Source organism: Rattus rattus, chromosome 16 (assembly GCF_011064425.1).
Source record: "Rattus rattus isolate New Zealand chromosome 16, Rrattus_CSIRO_v1, whole genome shotgun sequence".
Lineage (NCBI taxonomy): Eukaryota > Metazoa > Chordata > Mammalia > Rodentia > Muridae > Rattus > Rattus rattus.
The window spans coordinates 11,198,762-11,219,390 of record NC_046169.1 but is presented as its reverse complement, the minus strand read 5'-3'; the positions used below and the strand labels follow the sequence as shown (position 1 = coordinate 11,219,390).

General features: G+C 48.5%; 1 protein-coding gene across 1 annotated transcript in view; it reads left to right on the top strand.

The window, feature by feature from the left end:
* Positions 1 to 20,629, top strand: part of Sdk1 (sidekick cell adhesion molecule 1) — a 429,935-nt gene that overhangs the window by 158,333 nt on the left and 250,973 nt on the right. The window contains 6 exon segments of the mRNA XM_032887198.1: positions 1,490 to 1,573; positions 5,819 to 6,013; positions 7,750 to 7,866; positions 9,540 to 9,707; positions 12,499 to 12,601; positions 15,566 to 15,742. Of these exon segments, the coding sequence (XP_032743089.1) occupies positions 1,490 to 1,573; positions 5,819 to 6,013; positions 7,750 to 7,866; positions 9,540 to 9,707; positions 12,499 to 12,601; positions 15,566 to 15,742 (844 nt within the window).

Below are 20,629 nucleotides of genomic sequence, written 5' to 3'. Positions count from 1 at the left end.
CTGTTCTGTGCTGTTCTGTGATATAGACCTGGCCCCTTGTTATAGAGCTATTCAACATGCCTCATGGGTGGTGTTTAGTTTAGATATGGAAACAAACTAGCCTATAAAGTACTGTGCTGTAAATATACCTTTATGAAGCTCTTGGGATGCCCTTTCTAAAATGTGAATTAAGATATTCCATGATTTCAAGCCCATAAACTGAGAAGTAGCCGTCGCCCTGAGTGGTAATTTGCTTTCTGAAACCTTGGAATATGAATCACCTCTGCCCGCTGCTCCCCGAGTTTGAGCTTGTGAGAGTGATGGTGACTAATGATGATGTAGTTAGAACAATCCTGAGAGCTCAGACTGGGGACCGGGGCGATGCCTCAGTCAATAAAGTCCTTGCTACACATACGCGAGGAGCTGAGTTCAAGCCCCCGGCACTCAGATAAAAAGCCAGGCCTGGCAGCGTACATCGGTAATCTTGGTCCTAGGGTAGAGAAGGGTGAGACAGGAGGATTCCAGTCTAGCCAAATTGCTGAGCTGCAGATTCTGTGACACACAACATTGACACACGCACGCACGCACACACACGTGCATACACACACGCTCAGATACACACAGAGACAAATGCACACAGTGACACACATACACAGACACAAAGAGACACATACAGACACACATATATACACACAGAGACACACAGACACACACAGATACATACATACACAGACACAGACACACACACATACATACATACATATACACAGACATACACACAGATAGACACACATGCATACACACACAGACTCCCAGGCACACACACATGCATACACACACACATATACTCAGATGCACACAGAGACACATGCACACAGAGACACACATACACAGACACAAAGAGACACATATAGACACACACACACACAGATAAACATACACACATACATACACACAGAGACACACAGATACATACACACACATACACACACACAGAGATAGACACATGTGCATACACACACACAGACTCCCAGGCACACACATGTGCAGACACACATGTACATACACACAAACACACACCCCACGGGTGACAGGGAGCGCACATGGTGGCCCTTGACATCCTTCTTGGGTTACTTACTTTCTCACTGCTGTGATTAAAACTGCAGACAAAAGCAACTGAAGGGAGAAAGGGTTTATGTCACTCACAGGTCCACCATGATGGGGAAGTCACGGTGGTGGGAACGGAAGGCAGGGTGTTCTGCGTTGCATCCACACTCTGGAGGCAGAGAATGAGCAGAAAGTGAGGTCTGGCTACAATGCCTCAAGGCCCATCCCCAGATTCTCACTTCCTCCAGCAGCTCCCTCTCTTGAAAGTTCCACAACCTTCCTCCACAGTGCCACCATCTGGGAACTAGAGTGTACACATGCTCATGCACCTAGAGAGGGCGTTTCATGGTCAGGCTACAGCATACCTTATACTTAGGGGTTGTTTTCTTCTCCTTGTTTAAAGAGCCACCATATTTCACTGCTGAGCCAGAGAGTCGGATTTTAGGGGAAGTAGAAGAAACCGTGGACATCCCGTGTCGAGCCATGGGTGAGTATGGGCAGTCCCAGATGGGGACCTGTGGTCAATGACCCTGACTATCCAGAGCAACCTTTACGTCCTTCTAGGGGGACAGGGAACATGACGTTTGGGAATATTAGACACTGGGGCTCCATAGCCAGCCTGGGACGTTGCTGAAGGAAGTCACCATTGTGAAGAACCTGCTTCCTTGTTTGTCTCTAACACAGCCTAGGGCTGGCAAGATGTAATACCTACTTACCCTCGAGAGGGGGAAGAAGTGAAGGACTCAGAAGACCCTGTGACTCCCCTCAGGGTCTGGGTTCCCCAGAGTATGTGAGTCTAAGACCTTGGCTGTCCGTACACCATCTTCATCTTCAGATGATAAGGACTGGGGACCACATCCATCCATCCATCCATCCTCAAGAAAAGGAGAGTTCTTTTACTATTCGTTAGGTAATTAATTAACGTTTAAAGGCAGGATCTCAGAGAGCCCAGGCTGGCCTCAAACGTGCTGTATAGCCACGACTGACCTTGAGCACTTACTCGAGCTGCCTGCATTCACATTTGCGTGCTGGGATTAAAGGTAGAAACCGCCACACGTGGCGCATGCAGTACCGGGAACGGAACGTGCGTGCTAGGCAAGCATTCTGCCGACTAAGCTATATCCCAGGTATCGTCAATGATGTTGAACAGGAACTTTTCCTGCCTTTCTGCCCTTTTAGCTCTGGGACAGCTCTCATGCTCTACAAGTCACTGTGCCCTCCTCCCTGGGACTCACTGTACCCATTACCCTGCCCATGAACCTTACCATATGATTCACAGGGAGTTACATAATGCTGCCCCTCCCACCATGCACACACACACACACACACACACACACACACACACACACACCACTGACTTTACAAGGCAATCCGTTGGGAAGACCCGTACAGATGAAAAGGTTCTTTTCCTGTCTGTTTAGATCTGGCATCATAAAAAACGGTTTTCTTCCTCTCACTACAGGCTGGAAAGGAAGCTTTGCTTTTGTGAGAAACAATGACCCTCACTTCCTAATGAGAATGCTGGAGATACAGAGTAGCGAAAGTGAAGCAGTTTATTTTATGACCTTGCTAAGCCTGCCATCAGCCTATAGAAAAGGCAGAAGAAAAAAAGTCCTAAATTCCCCATCCAATTGGTTCAGGATAAAAAGCTTTTATCTAATGGATGTCCTGGGGCTGGTGACTCTCTCCTTTTCTGAGTGGTGGCCAACTGCTACCCTCGGATGAACTGGGAGCACCTGGACAAGCAGGTATCAGCAGCTAGCTAGGGGAGACAGGGGACCAGTGCCTCCTGCTTGTCTCTGGCCCTCTGCTGAGCCTTCAAGGCACCTCTTACTGAAAAATGGGCCAGACTGGCATATTTCTCACACTACTAGTTTAGTGAGTGTTCTAATTCACAGGAGAGATGTCGTCTCTGTATTCACAGTTGAAACCTTCCATTAGAGAAAGCACAGTTTAGAATTACGCTTGGAGCCTCCAAGATGAAATAAGTTACGTACAGGAAAATTGTCACCAAGTGTCTGGCATGTAGAAGCTGCTCGCCGAGTGCTGGGACCATTCGGCAATGCAGTACAAGTCAAATACCCAGTCCATGGGCATGTGCCCCCAGCACGCGCTCCTGCCATGACACTTAGGTACCCCAAGAACCAATGCCTAGGACCAAGAGCAGAATCGCCTCCCTATGTTCAACAGATTCCACCCTTCCGTTCTGAAATGGGAGCTGTGAGGCTCCCAACGGCTCTTGGTAAATGCAGTCGCCTCTGACCAGAAGTCCCTTCCAGTGATTGACATGACACCTACTCTTCACCAGAGGACTTGCAGATTCTGGTCCCCACTCCTGGTCACCTCATCATGGTCACTCTCTAAGCATGCTCTATTAACGCAGCCATAGAGCATGGAGAGGGCTGGAGCAGGTGCTGAGAGGAGACACTTCATGCTGTGGTGGCCTTGTCCTCTTCCTGCTAGCGCAGCAGCCTCTAAAGTGTGGCTCTGAGCGTGAGGCATTATGTGACGTTTGTATTTTAGAAACGAGTGCATTCTCTACTACATCCGCTACTACTGCGGGGCTCACGGTTCCCACTTGACATTAAATTACCCCTAACAGAAACACTCCCACCCTCCCATGTAGTCATTATTATCTTCAATAAATGACGATCTCAACCTTCTCCCTCTGACAGGAGAAGGCTCTCCTCTTCGCATAATTCCTGCAGGGTAAACTGTTAAGCATGGACTTGTAAATGTGTATTGACCGGGTCTTCCCCACATGGCTCTGCCGTCATGTGATTTACAGCTTTTCCTTAACTCTGGCAGTGGGACAAACCACATGGGAGCTGGAGAGGCGGAGGCATACCCTTGGAGAGCTACATCATGTAGTCACCATTACGAGGTTTTACATGAATCGCATATGCTTTTACCTCGAAATGGATTTTAAAAAGTTGTCCTGATTTAATGAGAGGTGACAGGAAACGTGATTAAGGGTAAGGACTGCCCGGGAACACATCATCTGGAAATGCTCCCAACTTTAGCTCCATTCATTCAAATGGGCCTTCTACACCCACGTTCGGAGATTGAGTCAGGGGTCTGAGGAAGCCTTATTGAAATCATGGCAAAATGTGCTCTTTAAAACTTTAATCCATTTTATAATGCCAGGCCTGGAGGCACGTGCCTGTAATCCCAGTACTTAGGAGGCAGAAGCAAGAAGGCTAACCTGGCTGTGTAGCAAAATTTGTCTCAGAATCAACAAAAAACATCTTTTTTTTTAATGTAAGGAAACTGAGAACAAAGGCATATAAACTCTAGAACCAACTCTTTGTATCTCCCTCGGTTCCCGTGCCCACTGAAGTTTGTTAGTGTCGTGTGGGTCTGGGCTGGTTCTCTGTGGAGCCTCTTGCCACCTGGTTCTCGATTTCTGGGTGGGAATGGTCCTCTTGAACTTCAGAAGGCCAGAGATATTCTGCAGGAAGCTGTCTTCCCCTCGCCCTGCACAGGTTTGAGTGGAGGCTCTAAATGATCCCTACTCAAGCCTGGGTTGCCCAGGCACTGAAATGCTGTCGTCCATCAACCCTGCGCTGTGTGAACTGACTACTGTCATGGCGGAGAAGGGCTCCACGAGTCCACACCCGCTTTCTATATACCACCGAGGTTATGTAAACCTGTCTCAATGCTCAACATGGAAGCCAGGACCTGTTTTTCACCGAGATACCACTCAAAAGGAAGGGGGAAACTAGGCAGGGACCTGGGTTCTGAGCCTGTCTGTTCCTCTAGTCCTTCTAGTCCAGTACCCTGCCATGCTGTCAGCTTATTCAGCTCTTGGGGGGTGGGTACAGGGGCTTCCTGCACCCTTACTTCCTGTCAACATAGGGTCTTAGGGACAAAGCAAGTTTTTCAGTGTCCACAAGCTTACACCTCACACGCTTTCACCTCCTTTAATCAGGGTGTCCCCAAGGCTTGTAAGTCACTCCCCCAGTCATACAGACTTTCCTTAAGGCCACTGATATCCACCAGCTCACTGCTGATGAGGCGGTGTTTGAAGTGGCCCCAGCTTTGTCACTGACTGTGATAATGAGTACCCACACTTTCCACACAGCCCTTGCTAAGAACCTGGCAGGAGCTTTACATGCAAACCTGCCCAATCCTCACAGCCTGGGAAGCCCTGTTATGAACTTTGCCGTTATGTTAGGGACTTGCTCCATTGCTGTAACTAAGTATCTGTCAGCTCAGCGTGGGAGTTCAGCCCATCATGGCAGGGATGCAGAGTATCAGGAAGGTGATGGTGATGGTCACATTGTATTCACAGTCAGGGGGTTGAGAGAGGGGAAGGCTAGGACTCAGCCTGTTTCCTCCTTTGTGTTCAGTTAAGGGCCCCAGCCCGTGCAGCGGTGCCACCCACATTAACCCCATCTAGAAGTTCCCAATAACCCTGGACCAGCCTTCCAAGCAGGGATAGATTCGGAGACATCAATCCTGTCCTAAATTCAAGGGCAGTCGCAGTTGAAATCTTTCTAAATGAGTGGAAACCCAGGGCCCTCAGATGAGAGTAGGGAGGGCCCCTGGCCCTTGCTCATTTCTTCTTCCTCTTCTGACCTCTCAGTGTGGGTTTCTTCATGTGAGATGAGGGGTGTGTCCCTAGTAGATGGGACGTGGTGTGGGAAGATTGCCTTGGAAGACATTCGGTCCCCCCCCCCCGCCTACAGAGACCCCCTGGAATGCAATGTTTCTCTCTGTTCCTACCCAGGGGTTCCTCTTCCCACCCTCCAGTGGTACAAAGATGCTGTCCCCCTCAGCAAGCTCCAAAACCCTCGGTATAGAGTTCTCCCCAGCGGAGGCCTGCACATTCAGAAGTTGAGTCCAGAAGACTCCGGAATCTTCCAGTGCTTTGCCAATAACGAAGGAGGAGAGATTCAGACTCACACCTACCTGGATGTGACCAGTAAGTAACAGTATGGCCAGCCTTCCGGTCAGACAGAGCTGCCCCTTTGCCTAAACACAGGGTGGTAGCATCCTGTCAGCTCCTGGGGTGAACAGACCGGGCCCTGTGATGGGCTCTGAGCTAAGGAGAGCCAAGCCCTAGGCACACCTGCAAGCCTTGCTCTTTAAGGCTGAGTTGTCAGAGAGAGAGAGAGAGAGAGAGAAAAGAGAAAAAGAGAGAGAGAGAGAGAGAGAAGAAAAAAAGAAATCCCTTTTTTGAGACAAGTAGAAAAATATTTCCATTTTCTCTCCCTCTGGACAGAATCAGAAATACTATTGAGTATATAGTGTTCTACTAATCTTTTCCTTTTGATCTTTTTCTTCTCCATTAAAAAAAAATTTCATTCCCTACTTTAGTTTTATTGAACAATTATAGTTCTTTTGTGGGCTTCTTTTATTATCCCATTAGCAGAAATACCGTGGCACCCTGTCTTTGGAAAACTAAAATAAAAGAACAGGTTCTCACTGTATCTGCGGGTTTTCTCTCTAATCTCCCGCAGCTGTAACATTGTTCTTCTGAAATGAAATGGAATTTAGCCGTTACAGAATTACACCTTTCAAGTTTGCCCTTTTGGAGGCAAAGTGCTGATTCTGCAGATGTGAGCGCCACCGGGGTGTGGCCGTGTGCGTGTGCGTGTGTGTGTGTGTGTGTGTGTGTGTGCGCGTGCGTGCGTGCGTGCGTGGCGCTGGTGGCTCCCTGTCATGTGTGAAGTGGTGGCCGGGTTCCTAAAATGCATGCGTGTGTTTTGGTAAACTGGGAGGTCACTGTCCTTGACCCCCGTGCCAGGAGTTACACTGGTCCTCCACACCGGAGCACAGGAGACCGGTCTTGCTCTGCGCGGTAGAAATAATATTGGGCTTGATGCCAGACACTCAATTTGCATCCATTGGAATTATTTAAAGCCTACCTTCCAGGATGTGGCCAGGGTGTTCTGAGGCAGAGATGACCAGATAGTGTGGGGGTGGTGTGTGTGTGTGTGTGTGTGTGTGTGTGTGTGTGTGTGTGTGTGTGTTTGTTTTCTTTAAAGGGTCTGGTAATAGATATGGTAGACTTTAAGGGGCATGGTCTATGTCACAGCTATGTAGCACAGAACACATGCTGTGCAGGAGGATGTGGGAGTGTATGGTGGGTGTCTGGATCACCACCACCCCCAACCACCTATCTTACCATGTAGAAAAGAGTAGGCGGCACTGCCATGTGCCCGGTCTGGAAAACACCGGTACTTTGGCCGCATTTTACCCCAGCATGCCCCTCTTGCATTCCTTCCACGAAGGATTGTGTGGCCCTCACACCACCTGCCTGTCCCCCACGAATAAAAAGAAGCCACAGCATGGAACAGGAGTCCTTGAACATGTTTTTCAGCTTTCAGAGTGCTCCCGGGAAGTGTAGTCACGTCATCCTGTAGTTGACACAGTCTGTCACCTAAAGGACAAAGACAGTTGGTTTCTGTAGATAAACAAGCTTCCTGGACCCCCGGAACTTCCTATAGGGCTTCCACATCCCTTTAGACACTGAATAATGACAGGTGATTCCTGAGAGGTCAATAACGCAGAGTTGGAGCCCCGCCAGAATGACTACTGGGTTTTGACATCGTGATCCTTCCCTCTGATTGGTCCTGCAAGTTCTGTGTGATTCCCAGGCAGGCCTCTCAGAGGTGGTGCCACAGCTCACTGTTACCCCCCTCCTCCCCACAACAGATATTGCTCCTGCTTTCACCCAGCGTCCAGTGGACACTACGGTTACTGACGGGATGACGGCTGTCCTGAGGTGTGAGGTGTCCGGGGCTCCCAAGCCCGCCATCACGTGGAAGAAAGGCAGGTGGCTCTGCAGCGGCATGGCTGCTGTGGAAAACACTAGAATGTTGGCTGCATTTCTCCCCTTCTCAATCACTGAGGGAAGACTGAGTCACATTTATTGAATACCTCTGACAGGAACTAGATGCGAGGGTGCGGTGTGAGACAGGTGAACCCAGGCTTCTAGAAAACTTGGGGACTGGAGAAATGCCTCAGTCAGTAAAGTGTTTGAGGCATAAGCATGAAGACGTGAGTTCAGTCCCCAGCACCCCTGTGTACCCGGTGTCCCTCTGCAAAGCTGGGTACCTGTCATCCCTGAACAAGCAAGGCAGAGACAGGAGATCCTGGAGGCTTGTTGGCCAGACTGTCTAGCCCAGTCTGTGAGCTCCTGTCGGCGCCAGCACCGACCTGGTACCGAGAATCGAGCGAAAACCTACGGGATGAAAGAAGCACACACACAGGTTATTCGTGTCAAGCCAGGAGAGGAAGAGAGAGACACTCCTGTAGCTTTATTCACCACTTATATACCCAAGTTCCCCAGGAAATATCTGGGAAGCACAATGGGAAACCCTGGCTCGTGACTACCTGGCTCGTGACTTCCGTAACAAAAGACCAACTTCGAGATCTGAATTAATTAGGGAGAAATCCGAGAAGACCAGCCTAAATCTCCAGGATAAAGGCTGGGGAAGTAAAAGACAGAAGTAAGTTGACCACCACCCAGGTGTGGTCCAGGTGTGTCAGTTCCACGTGCATCCGCCGAGGTCATGCTCAGCAGAGGTCATGCAGTGGAGACACCGGGTGTTTACTACTTGGTCTTTTCTTCCTGTGCCGTAAATACATGGGAGAGGCCTCTGTCCAACAATCCCATGACTAACTGTGGCCATGCAGTTACAAAGTGGCCAGGCCCAAATCCAATATGGCACTACAAGCTCCAGTTCTCAGCCATAAACCTTATCTCAAAAAATAAAAAAATATATGAAAAGGACAGCCTCTACACATATGCACACATTTACATGTGAACCTGTGCGTGTGCATCTGCACAAACATACACATACAACCCGTACACCAGTGGTTCTCACCTTGTGGGTCCACTTTTGAGTAATCAAGTGATCCTTTTACAGGGACTTAGAGCCAACACAAAACATCGATCTTTACATTATAATTTATAGCAGTAACAGAATTACCGTAATGAAGTAGCAACAAAAATAATTTCATGGTTGAGGGTTGCCACAACATGCCAAACCGTATTAAAGGGTCACAGCATTAGAAAGGTTGAGAACCACTGCCATACACACATACAATTTTTTTTAAAATAAGCCAAGTCAGTGGGAATTAAAAGGTAGTAATAACTGTGTGAGTATGGCTGTCCTCTACCTAAGCCCTCAGCCAGGGCCATCTGCCTGCTGGGGCTCCTAAAGATATTGAGCCCTGGATGTGAGGTAAACAGGAGATGCAGACACCCAACGGCAAGGATTCCATACTCAGATGAGAACCTGTTTAACAGAATCTCACAGTGCCAGGCAGTGAGCATGTTCCTGGTGTTCACGATCCTCAGTGATGTTGGGAAAACCGCTTCAGGCATTTTGCACCCAGGATGCTCCCGTGGTGCGACCTACTCTCCACCCAGCTGCCGCCCTCCCTCTCCTTCCCTGCCAGAGGCGGTGCCTCTAATGCACCTCTCTTCTCCTCTTCAGGGAACCACATTCTGGCCAGTGGCTCGGTTCGGATCCCTAGGTTCATGCTGCTGGAATCCGGGGGGCTGAGGATAGCCCCTGTCTTCATCCAGGATGCTGGCAACTACGCCTGCTATGCAACCAACACGGAGGCCTCTGTGAACGCGTCCGCCATGCTCACCGTGTGGAGTAAGGACCATTCTCTGAGAATCTATGGGGCACCCTGCTCCTATCTCCGCATCATGTGTCCCAGGGATATCAATCTCCTTAGATTTTTTCCCTTCATCCAAAGAAAGTGATTGTTTTTACAACTAATTTATAGAAATCTGTTAAGTAATTAAATTTTCTCTTTCTGAAAGAATAATTAGGAGACATATGCAGAGATTCGCTGGGGCTGTTTCAAGATCGGTAATGGATCGGCTTTTTCAAATCAGGAGACTTATTATACCCGGTTGGCTGAAATAGCTAAACTAATGTTTTGATTAATTTTATAAGAAAATTGAATTAATCATTGATATCCTAAAGAAAGTATTTAGAAGTCTAAGGAGATTGCTCCATCGATAAGATACTTGGTCTGCAATTAAGAGTTTGATCCCCGGCACCCACATAAAATCAGGCATACACCAGTAACCCCAGTGCTATAGAAAGAAATACAGGAGGAGGCCGGGGCTCACTGGACAGTCAGTCTCATCCTGTACATCTCTGGGTACATCTCCAGGTACAGCAAGAGACTCTGTCTCAGGAAATAAAATGGAGAATTATTAAGAAAGACACCAGACATAGACCTCTGGCCTCCACATGCACACATACATGTGCACGCGTGCACACACACACACACACACACACACACACACACCAGCAGGTGTGCACACGCAACAGAAAGTACTTTTTCTATACCGTCTGATGTGCAACTGCTTTACGCAGGGATGTTTCCTGTAGAAGCAAACAGTGGGAGCATCCTTTGTCCCTCCAGCCTTTGCCAGCCTCAGCTGCAGGTCCCTGGTTCTTGAAGTACAAAAAGAATTGCTTTCTGTCCAGTGATGATCCGGACACCAAATGTCCCCTGCCTCCAGTGTGTAAATGCTCTTTCCTTTCGTTACTTCAGTTCCCTTTATTAACAGCTCACTTTTCAAATAGAAGATACGGTCAGTTCTAAAGATACACATGCACACACATGACTACGAGTGCGCACACACACACACACACACACACACACACATATACACACACCACTTCCACTCATATCTTGCACATTCTCACATACCATCACTGTACATTTTGATAAATGACCCTTGTAATGGAATTTTTGAGATTATTTTCAATTATATGTATGCGTGTTGGGGGCGGTGGTAGAGGCTATGTACATGAGCGTAGGTGTCTGCAGAAGCCAGAAAAAGGCTTTCCATTCTCTGAAGCTGGAATTACGAGCAGCTCACCTAGGTGCTGGGAACTGAACTCAGTCCTCTACAAGAGTAATAGGCGTGCTTAACCACTGCGCCATTTTTCTAGTCCCAAATAACCCTTTAAAAATGTTTTATTAGGTGTTCTCGAAACAGCAAGAGGCTCTTTTTTTTTTTTTTAAAGCTTATTTAAATCCCTACGATATCCGCAAAGTACTAACAGGCAGGTTTCATTATATTTGGAGGTTGGAGTCAAGCCGGTCCCATGCACGGGGAAACGTTAGCTTCATACTCACAAGCTTGTGGAAAAGGGAAAAATGAGGTCTGACTCTCCATAGATCATGCTCCAGAAATTTCTGTGGATCTGTTGAAGATCCGTGTTAGGACCGTGCTAAGCGACACTCAGTGAGCTCAGTGCCCAGCAGACTTACCCACGTTGCTCAGTCTAGCTGTCTGTAATAGTCCCATGCCCTCTCATGGGCAAAGACTGTAAGACGCGGGAACTTTTCCTGATACACAGCTAGCAGGTCATTAGGTTGGGCCTCAAGGGAAGCCCTGGGACATAGAAGTGTGGTCCTCGGTAACTCACAGTGGGCCTGGGTATCCACGCTCACTCTCAAGCGTTGGATCGATGACAGCTGTCACAGAGTTGTTCTTTTGATACAATCAATCCACACACACAAAAGTGACTTCCAGAGTCACAGGGCACTGTGTGGACACTAGAAATTTTAGGGCAATAATTATCTTAGTGAAGAATGGAGATATTATTTACCTGCTACTTACGTATGTGTTCATTTATAGCACCAGGGATTAAGCCTAGGACTTCTACCACCGAGCTACATTCCCCAGCCCTCTGTTTACCTTTCTTGTGAGAGAGGGATACGTTTAAGCTGCTCTTAAACTTAGCCTGTAATCTACAGGGCACGAACTCACTCCATAGCCCAAGCTGGCCTTGAACTTGTGATCCCCGTGACTCAGCCTCCATCTCTGCTCCTGCTTTAAGAATCCAGACTGTAGGCTGGAGAGATAGCTCAGACAGTCCGATGCTTAACCTGCAAGCTTGAGACCCTGAGATGGATCCTCAGAACCCACACAGCAGAGCTGGGAGCGCTGGCCATGCCTGTCCTCCTATGATGGGGACTGAGAGGCAGACAGATACTGGGCGCTCACTGGCCAGCAAGCCTCCCCTGGTTGGTGAGTTCCAGGCCAGTGAGACCCCGTCAGGAACACAAGGTAGACAGTTTCAGAGGAGCAACCGAGATTGACATCCACAAAACACACACAGAGACACTCCGAAGGGTCCAGACTCTAAACGTTTCCACATGGTCTTTGTCTCTCTGTTCTGGGGCGTTTGGAGATCGGGGATGACTTAGGAGCGGGGAGACGAACTGACTCTACTGCCCACAGCAAGGCTTGTTTTCCACTCCCTGAACATCGCTGAGCGGTTCCGTTTACACCCGTTTTTTGCCAAGATGAGAGGGAATTTGGAGGCTTTGATGTCAGATGACCAGTTCGTGATCCCCGAGGGCACAGGCTCGCACACCGCTGACTTCATCTGGCTGTGACTTGTGTTGTTTCAGATCGAACGTCCATCGTTCACCCTCCAGAGGACCGAGTAGTGATTAAGGGGACGACAGCCACCCTGTGCTGCGGAGCCACCCACGACCCTCGGACCTCTCTCCGGTGGCTCACTGTTCTCGTTCTTTAAGACTGGTTAAGACTCCTTGGGTTAATGGTGGTGGGGGCGGGGGAGTCCAGACGAGAAGGGCGAGTTGTGTGTGTGTGTGGGGTGTCTTTGATTTTAGCAGCAGACCTCTCTGATGATGGCGTCTCCCAGAGGCGAGCTCCATCATTAATCACAGGAATCCGTCTTCCATCCCCAGACGTATGTATTATTTACAGTGGGCTATGCTCCACTCCGTGGCTTCAGCAGAGCTTTGTGTGATTTCTCTGCCAAGGTTAATGCACTGTCTGTAGAACACGCTTGTCGGGGGCTGATACTTAATGAGACAAAAATCCAGAGGGGTGGAATAGGATTTCCGTGGGGTTGATGTGGAAGCTCTGCAATGCCTAAGACGGGCTTTCTACCCTGCAAGGACAGTTTTTCTGCACAGCAGGGAGAAGGAAGGTGTGCAGGCATCCAAGACAGTAAAAGGGAAACATGGGCAGAGGAGGGAGCCAGGAGACTTGGCCATTCTCCAAATGCCAAGTGGGACATCATGTAGACCGGAAGCTGATGATGATAACTGTGACACTTGGGCTGGGTATGTGGCTGTTATACAGTGCTCACCTAGCGCACACAAAGCCCTGGGTTCCATCCCCAGCACTGCATACACAGGCCGCGTGCCTGTAATCCTAGCACACCAGAGGTGGAAACAGGAAGGTGAGAAACAGGAAGTTATCCTCAGACACGTAATGATTCATGACAGGAATCATTGTCTCAAAGCAAAAATAAGAAGGTGGTAGGCATGGTGGCACAGACTTTCGTCCCAGCACTGGGGAGGCAGAGACAGGCAGACCTCTGAGTTCAAGGCCAGCTGAGTCTACATAGCAAGTTCCAGGACGAGGGCTACATGTCGAGACCCTGTCTGAAAACCCAAAACAGATAAAACAAAGTCCAAAACCAGGCCACTTCGGGTAAGCAAGAGCCTGGCAGCAGACGGGTGGCCCTCAGCACTGAGCCCTGCCTCAAGGAACAGGGGAGTTGTAACCTTTCAGACTCAACCCTGAAAATAAATCAAGCAGGAGGGGAGTAGATGGAGAGACAGAGAGAGAGAGAGATCCCGCAGCACGGTCACCCCACCCCACCCCACCCCCGACTTAGTTCTAAAAGGCTGCACTTAGTCACAAGGACAGAATCGGGAGTTCACGCTGAGCAGAGGGGATGGCTCAGCACGCACTGAGGACTGCGTTCAGACACTTGACCCTCCTCCACCCCGTCAGCGCAAGTGTTTGGCAAACCATCCATTTCTCCCTCCCCTCCCCCTCCCAGTCCCTCCAGAGTTCTAGGTCTGGAACAAATAGGAAGCCAAACGTTAAAGGCTACTGAGGGAATCCTGGGAGACCTACCACCTCCTAGGCCTCGTTCACACCTAGAGAAGAATCCAGTCACTGTAAAGGCAGCAGGACATGGGGTTGTTTAAGAGCTCAGAGGCATCCGCTTGAATGGTACCTTTGCAGCACTTCATGTGGTCAGTGGAAGAGGCCGCCTTCCTGTGAAGGATTTGGGCTGTCCCCACTGTAGAGGGACCCAGGATATTCAGGGCAATCTCTCCTTTCTCTTCAAGTGGACTCTCTCCTGTTGTCTCTTGTGTTGCTGGGTGACCTCCTGTGACTAATTCATGAAAATTTGTGCTGTGAATACGCAGGGCAGCAAGGGCTGGCACATTTTGAAAATGTGATCAAATTCTTCTAATAAAGAGAACCAGAACTTTCATCAATCCAGCCATCACTAGGGCCTTGCCCAGGGACATTTAGTACTGGACAGGCTCTTAATTGAGTCTGTATTGGAAAAGAAAAATGTGCCAATTTGGCCATAAAGATTAAACGAGGAAGAAAGGTAGCATCAGAGACAGACTGCCAGTGTGGTGGGCCTTCAGCGGTTATGAGATGCCTTGAACTTTGCTCAGGAGGTGGGGGTGCCTCCCTGGGGGTCTTAAGCTTATTACCAAGACAGGAGAGCTAGGTGGGTTCAGTTCAGTTCAGTAAGTGACAGGTCTGCCTCTGACCCACAGAGTCCCTATCTGCTCAGACAGATATTCATTGTCCTATTTGTTTGGTGTGTGTGTGTGTGTGTGTTCCCATGTGTATAGGCATATACATGTGCAGGTGCATGTACACCTACTGGCACATGGATGGGGAGGTCAGAGGTGTATGCCTTTGAGGGCTCTTTACTTCACTTACAGAGACAAGATCTCTTGCTAAACCCCAATTCAGCTAGTCTAGCAGCCAGCTTGCTCTGGGGATCCCTCTGGGATTACAGGTGGGCCGGCTACCACACCCACTCGGCTTTTAGGCAGGTGCTGGAGAGCGCAACTCCAGTCTTAATGCTTGTACAGAAAGTGCTTTATACCTTGAGCAGTTATCCTGGCCCTCCACCTTGTTTTTAAGCAGGGTCTTTCACTTAACCAGGGGCTCATTGGTTAGGCTAAACCTGGGGAGCAGCAAGCCCCTGGGATCTACCTGATTTTGACCCTCTCTAGTGCTGAGTCCCCATCCCTAGACTTTTCATGTAGATTCTGGGAATTTAACTCAGGTCTTTTTGAATGACGGGCAAACACCAACTAAACTCTTCCTGCAGCCATCACTGTATCAACAGAGCATCCATCAGCGTTCTGTAGATTATCTGAGGCCTCTGCCTGGCACCACCTCACCATGTGTCTGTGTGAATGCATGCTACCCGTGTGCTGTTGTCTACAGAGGCAGAAGAAGGTGTCAGATCATCACAGCTGAAGTTCTAGGTTGTGAGCCACCTGACTTGGGTGCTGGGACCCAAACTTGGATCGTCTGGAAGAGCAGGGCACACTGTTAACCACTGAGCCATCTCTTCGGGCCCAAACTCATTCTTTTTTAAAAAAAAGTTTAACTTGGTAATTTTTACTCTGTTCTCCAATTCAGTTTGTGATCAACCCTCTGCTTGGCCCACAGCTACGTCTGGAAAAAGGACAACGCGGTCATCACACCATCCAGCAGCTCCAGAATTGTGGTGGAGAAGGATGGGTCGCTTGTCATTAGCCAGACGTGGTCAGGGGACATCGGGGACTACACCTGTGAAATCGTATCAGAGGGAGGGAACGACTCCCGAACGGCACGGCTAGAAGTGATGTGAGTACCGAGCCTCTCCTGCTCCAGACTTCCACATGACCACACTTAACCCATGGCTGCACAAATGCTGTCCCAGCCATCAGCCCGAGGCCAGCACAGCCCACCATTCAGCTGTGTGTGATGGCAAGATCTTTTCTTTGTGTGTGTGTGTGTGTGTGTGTATGCATGTGTGGTGTATGTGTGTGGTATGTTTGTGTGTGTGTCTATATGTGTTTGTATATATGTGTGTGTGTTTGTGTGTGTATTGTGTATATGTGTATGTGTGTTTGTATGTATATGTATATGTGTGTATATGTATGTGTGTTTGTGTATGTTTATGTGTATATGTGTGTGTATGTATGTGTGTTTGTGTATGTTTATGTGTATATGTATGGTGTGTGTGTGTGTGTGTGTGTGTGTGTGTGCGTGTGTGTGTTTGGAGAGGTCTATGTACATATGTTGGGCATAGGGCTGGGCAGCATGGAGGCCAGAGGTCAATTTCAGATATCATTTCTCAGGAGCTCTACACCTTGTTTGTTGTGACAGGGTCCTTATTCTTACCTGGAACCTTCTGATATGACTATTCTGACCGGCCAGGAAACCCTAGAAATCTGTCTGCCTCTATTTCCCCAATACTACAATTACAAGCATATGCCACAATATGTAAAGTTATTGTTCTGGTTTTGGTGATCAAACTCATGCCTTCATGATTGCAAGACAAGCACTTTACCAACTGAGCTATGGCCCCAGCCCATCTTTCCTCTCTTGTTTCCTTCCTTCCTTCCTTCCTTCCTTCCTTCCTTCCTTCCTTCCTTCCTTCCTTATTATCTCCACCCTGTCTTCACTTCTCCCCACACCCTTTGGCCCCATTCTTTATTTGGCTTCAAAATCAAAACGTTTCATTCTTACATAGGTGTGCTCACAGGTCACCTTCCCCGTGAGTCCTTCATATCCCCGCACAGACAGTCTGTCATGAACGCTGTCTACCTCATGGCCTTTATGTGGGAATGAGTTCCGTGTGCCTGCCCATTAGAGTGGTGACAATATCAGGTCTCCCTATCCAAAAGTCCAGAGCCAAGCCACCAACTAGGCCTCCAAGTGAAGTCAGCTCCAGATGACACCTCCCATTAAGTCTTTCACAGTCCTTCAGAGAGCTGTCCCATTGCTTCTGATCTAGACCTCTCTGTAGGTCCTGGGCTCAAGCGTGAGCCATTGATATACGGTGCCCCTCCAGATCCTAGGATCCCTTTTTGCTCACAGAGCAGGAAGCCAAAAGCCCTACTGGCAATGTCCACTGTTTCAACATGTTTTATATATATATATAAAACTGACTCCTCCCCTCTCCTGACTCCTCCCCTCTCCTGCCTCCTCCCCTCTCCTGACTCCTCCCCTCTCGCTCCCGACTCTCCCACTGCCCAAATCTTGAGCTCTTGCCTTTATTTTACAAATATATATATATTTGTTTCAGTTTCCTCTCCAACCCGATCGGCCAGTACAAAGAAAACGCAACTCAATTAATATGAAAACAATCTAGCGTCTAGATTGGGCAGATCCACCCTACACTGTCCTATTCCTTGCTCCCAAATCCCTCATCCCTTGCACCTTTTATTTGCCAGGTCTCCAGCTTCTCCTTCTCCCACGACAACTCTCTCCTCGCTTTTTTCCTTTCTCCTCCCCAGATTCCTCCCTCCTGACTCCTCCCCTCCTGACTCCTCCCCTCCTGACTCCTCCCCTCTCCTGACTCCTCCCCTCTCGCTCCCGACTCCTCCCACTGCCCAAATCTTGAGCTCTTGCCTTTATTTTACAAATTCAGAGAGAACTCCAAGGCAAACCACAACATACATACATACATACATACATACATACATACATACATACATACATACATATATATATATATATATATATATATATATGCCCTCCCAGACCATTCCTGAGCACAGAAACAGAAAATACAACCTGCAAAGAAAGAATCAAAACCTCACAGTTGCTAAGACAGGATCTGGTGTCTGGTGCCCATCTGCCCACCCATTCCATCCACTGCAGGGCATGCTGGGCCATCAGAAGGAAACCATGAGAGGCTTTTCTTACAGCTCTGCCCACCTTGATGCAGGACGGATTCTAAACACAGAAAGCATCCCCTAAAAATAGCATCAGAACACTTTGCGTCCCACCGTGTCTCATTTGTCTTTGAATCCCCAGTGTCTGCCGAAAGGATTAAGAATGAAGAGAGTGCCTGCGGAGAGCCGAAGCCAGGCCTTCTCTGTGTGTCCCATACACTCAAGAACGAGCAAATGCTAGCTCTCCAAATCAGAGGAATTTAAAAGGTCCATGACCATGCCGGAGAGGTGGCTCAGCAGTGAAAATCACGTGCAGTTCTTGCTAAGGACTCAAGTTCCTATCTTAGCCCCTACATTGGGGATCTCATGACTGCCTGTAACTCCAGCTCCAGGGGATCTGACACCCTCTTCTGACCTCTGCCAGCACCCATACACATAAGACACACACACTCACACATGCCTAAAAGATACAAACAATCAACGTTTAATGGCGGGGCTGGGATGTGCCTCCATGGGTAGAGTACTTGTCATGCATGCACACACTGCGTTTGGATGTGTAGCAACAATATTAGAAGTAGGTACAACTGATATCTATTATCCCAGCACTCGGGAGGCACAGATAAGGGGATCACAAGGGCTTGCTGGCCAGGCAGTTTATCAGCACTGGTTAGTACCGGTTAAGTAACAGTTGCTGTCTCAAATAACGAGGTAGAGAGTGATGGAGGGAGATACCTGTGTCAACCTCTAACTTTCACATATGAGCACATGCATGTGCGTGCACACACGGGGGTGGGGGTGGGGGATTAGTGATGTGCAGCACCCAGTCCAGAAAGCCCTAATGTACATTCTGAAACTGAAACTGAAACAGTCCCGTTCTTCCTCCTATTTACCCCCCCTCCAGTGTGACTCCAATTCCACTTAGACACTGATCATCCCTGGGGAGCAAAGTCACCCTCATTAGCCATGATGAAACTGGAGCCCAGTATAGACCTTAAGAGCAGCCTTCAGGCCTATGGGTCCCTTCCACCCCTCCTGTCAAGACTAGAGCCCTGAGACCCCTGAGCTCTCTCAGTCGTGCCCTGTCCTCAGCCTCCTACAGCCTCCATGGTGTGGCTTGTGTCCCCTGCTGGTGTCACCCATGGGTTCCTCCTGCTCATGTATCCTTTAGCATTCAGTCCCCGAATGCTTTCCTGTCATTCAGTCATAGGTGCCTCCCAATTCGTCCTGGCCCATCCTCCTCATAGCATCAGCCACACTGGAAGAGAGAGGGCTACCATCCAAACCCTTTCCTCTCAGAAGTCCCTTGGCGTAAATAAATGTTTGCCTTCTGGGTGCCTAGCTTACCCACAGGTGCCCAACCCCAGTGAGAACACATTGAGTGGTTGTTGGCTGAAAGCGTGTAGGAATCCATTGATGATCACATGTTTTAGGCCTCTACTCCTCTCTTACCTTCAGCGTGTGTTGTAGGAATAAACATACACCTATCAAAAGCCCAGCTCTGCTGCCCACCTCAGCTCAAGATTTCAAAGAAAAAAAAAATCACTTTGACGATGTTGGAGAACACAGCCAGTGAATTCTCATAATTCTCCATGCTATTCACATTTTTTTAAAAACTACCTTGGAGAACTCTTAGATCATCCAGACTGGGTATCAAATAAATAAGTGTTAGCAGTTCATAAAGGCTCCGTCAGCACCAACCCAGTTGCATACTTCCAATACAGCACGTTTTTTTTATTCTGCACCGTTTTTATGTTCTGCTGATTTACATATCTTCCCCACTATTTACTTATTTGATTTCCTCTAAGTAAAATACATTTTTCAGCAAACGTTGCCATATGTATAAAATAATAGGCTTTTTGCGATGGTGAAACACCTCATTGCTAGAGATAGAAATATTTGCAGATCTGTGATTCAAACCAATTTGGGTGCCGCAGGCTGCGGAACTGATTCAGAAGGCTGTAGGCCCCTGGGAGTTGCTGGTGTAATAAACACAGTACTCTTCCAAGTCGGAATGAATGGGGAGAGTGGTATATCGCTGCATCTGGAGAGCTCTTGGGACTGGGGAGATGGTTCAATCAGTGAAATGCTTGCCAGGCAGGTATGAGGGCTTGCATAGCGATGTCCAATGCCTTTATGAAACACAGGGCGTGATAGCATGTGCCTGTAATCCCGGAGGTGGGGAGGCAGAGACGGGCCAATCCCTAGAGCTTCCTGGGCAGCCAGTCTCGCTGAACTGCTAAGGTGCAGGTTCGGCCTCTGTTCAGACTCTGTCTCAGAAAATGAGATGGGTAGAGACAGTGAGAAGATTCGGTGGGTAAAGGAACCTGTCACACAAGTCTTGTGATCTGAGTTCAATCCCCATATCTGACAGAAAGATGGGAAGAAACAGTTCACTTTATATAAGCTGTTCTCTGGGCTCCACGTGCACATGTGTGCTTGCACATAAACGCACACCACATACACTCACACACATACACACTCACTCACACACACACACACTCACACATACTCATACACACACTCACACACATACAAACACACACACAGACACACACACAAACACACACATACACACACACATACAGAGACACACATACTCACACACTCACACACACTTATTCACACATACACACTCACTCACACACATACTCACACACACTTGTTCACACATACTCACTCACACACACTCACTCACACACAGACATATACAAACACACACACACAGACACATATACTCACACACACACTCACTTACACACACATACAAACACATACATACAAGCACACACACTCATACTCACACACACATACAAACACACACACATAGACTCACTTACACACTCTCATA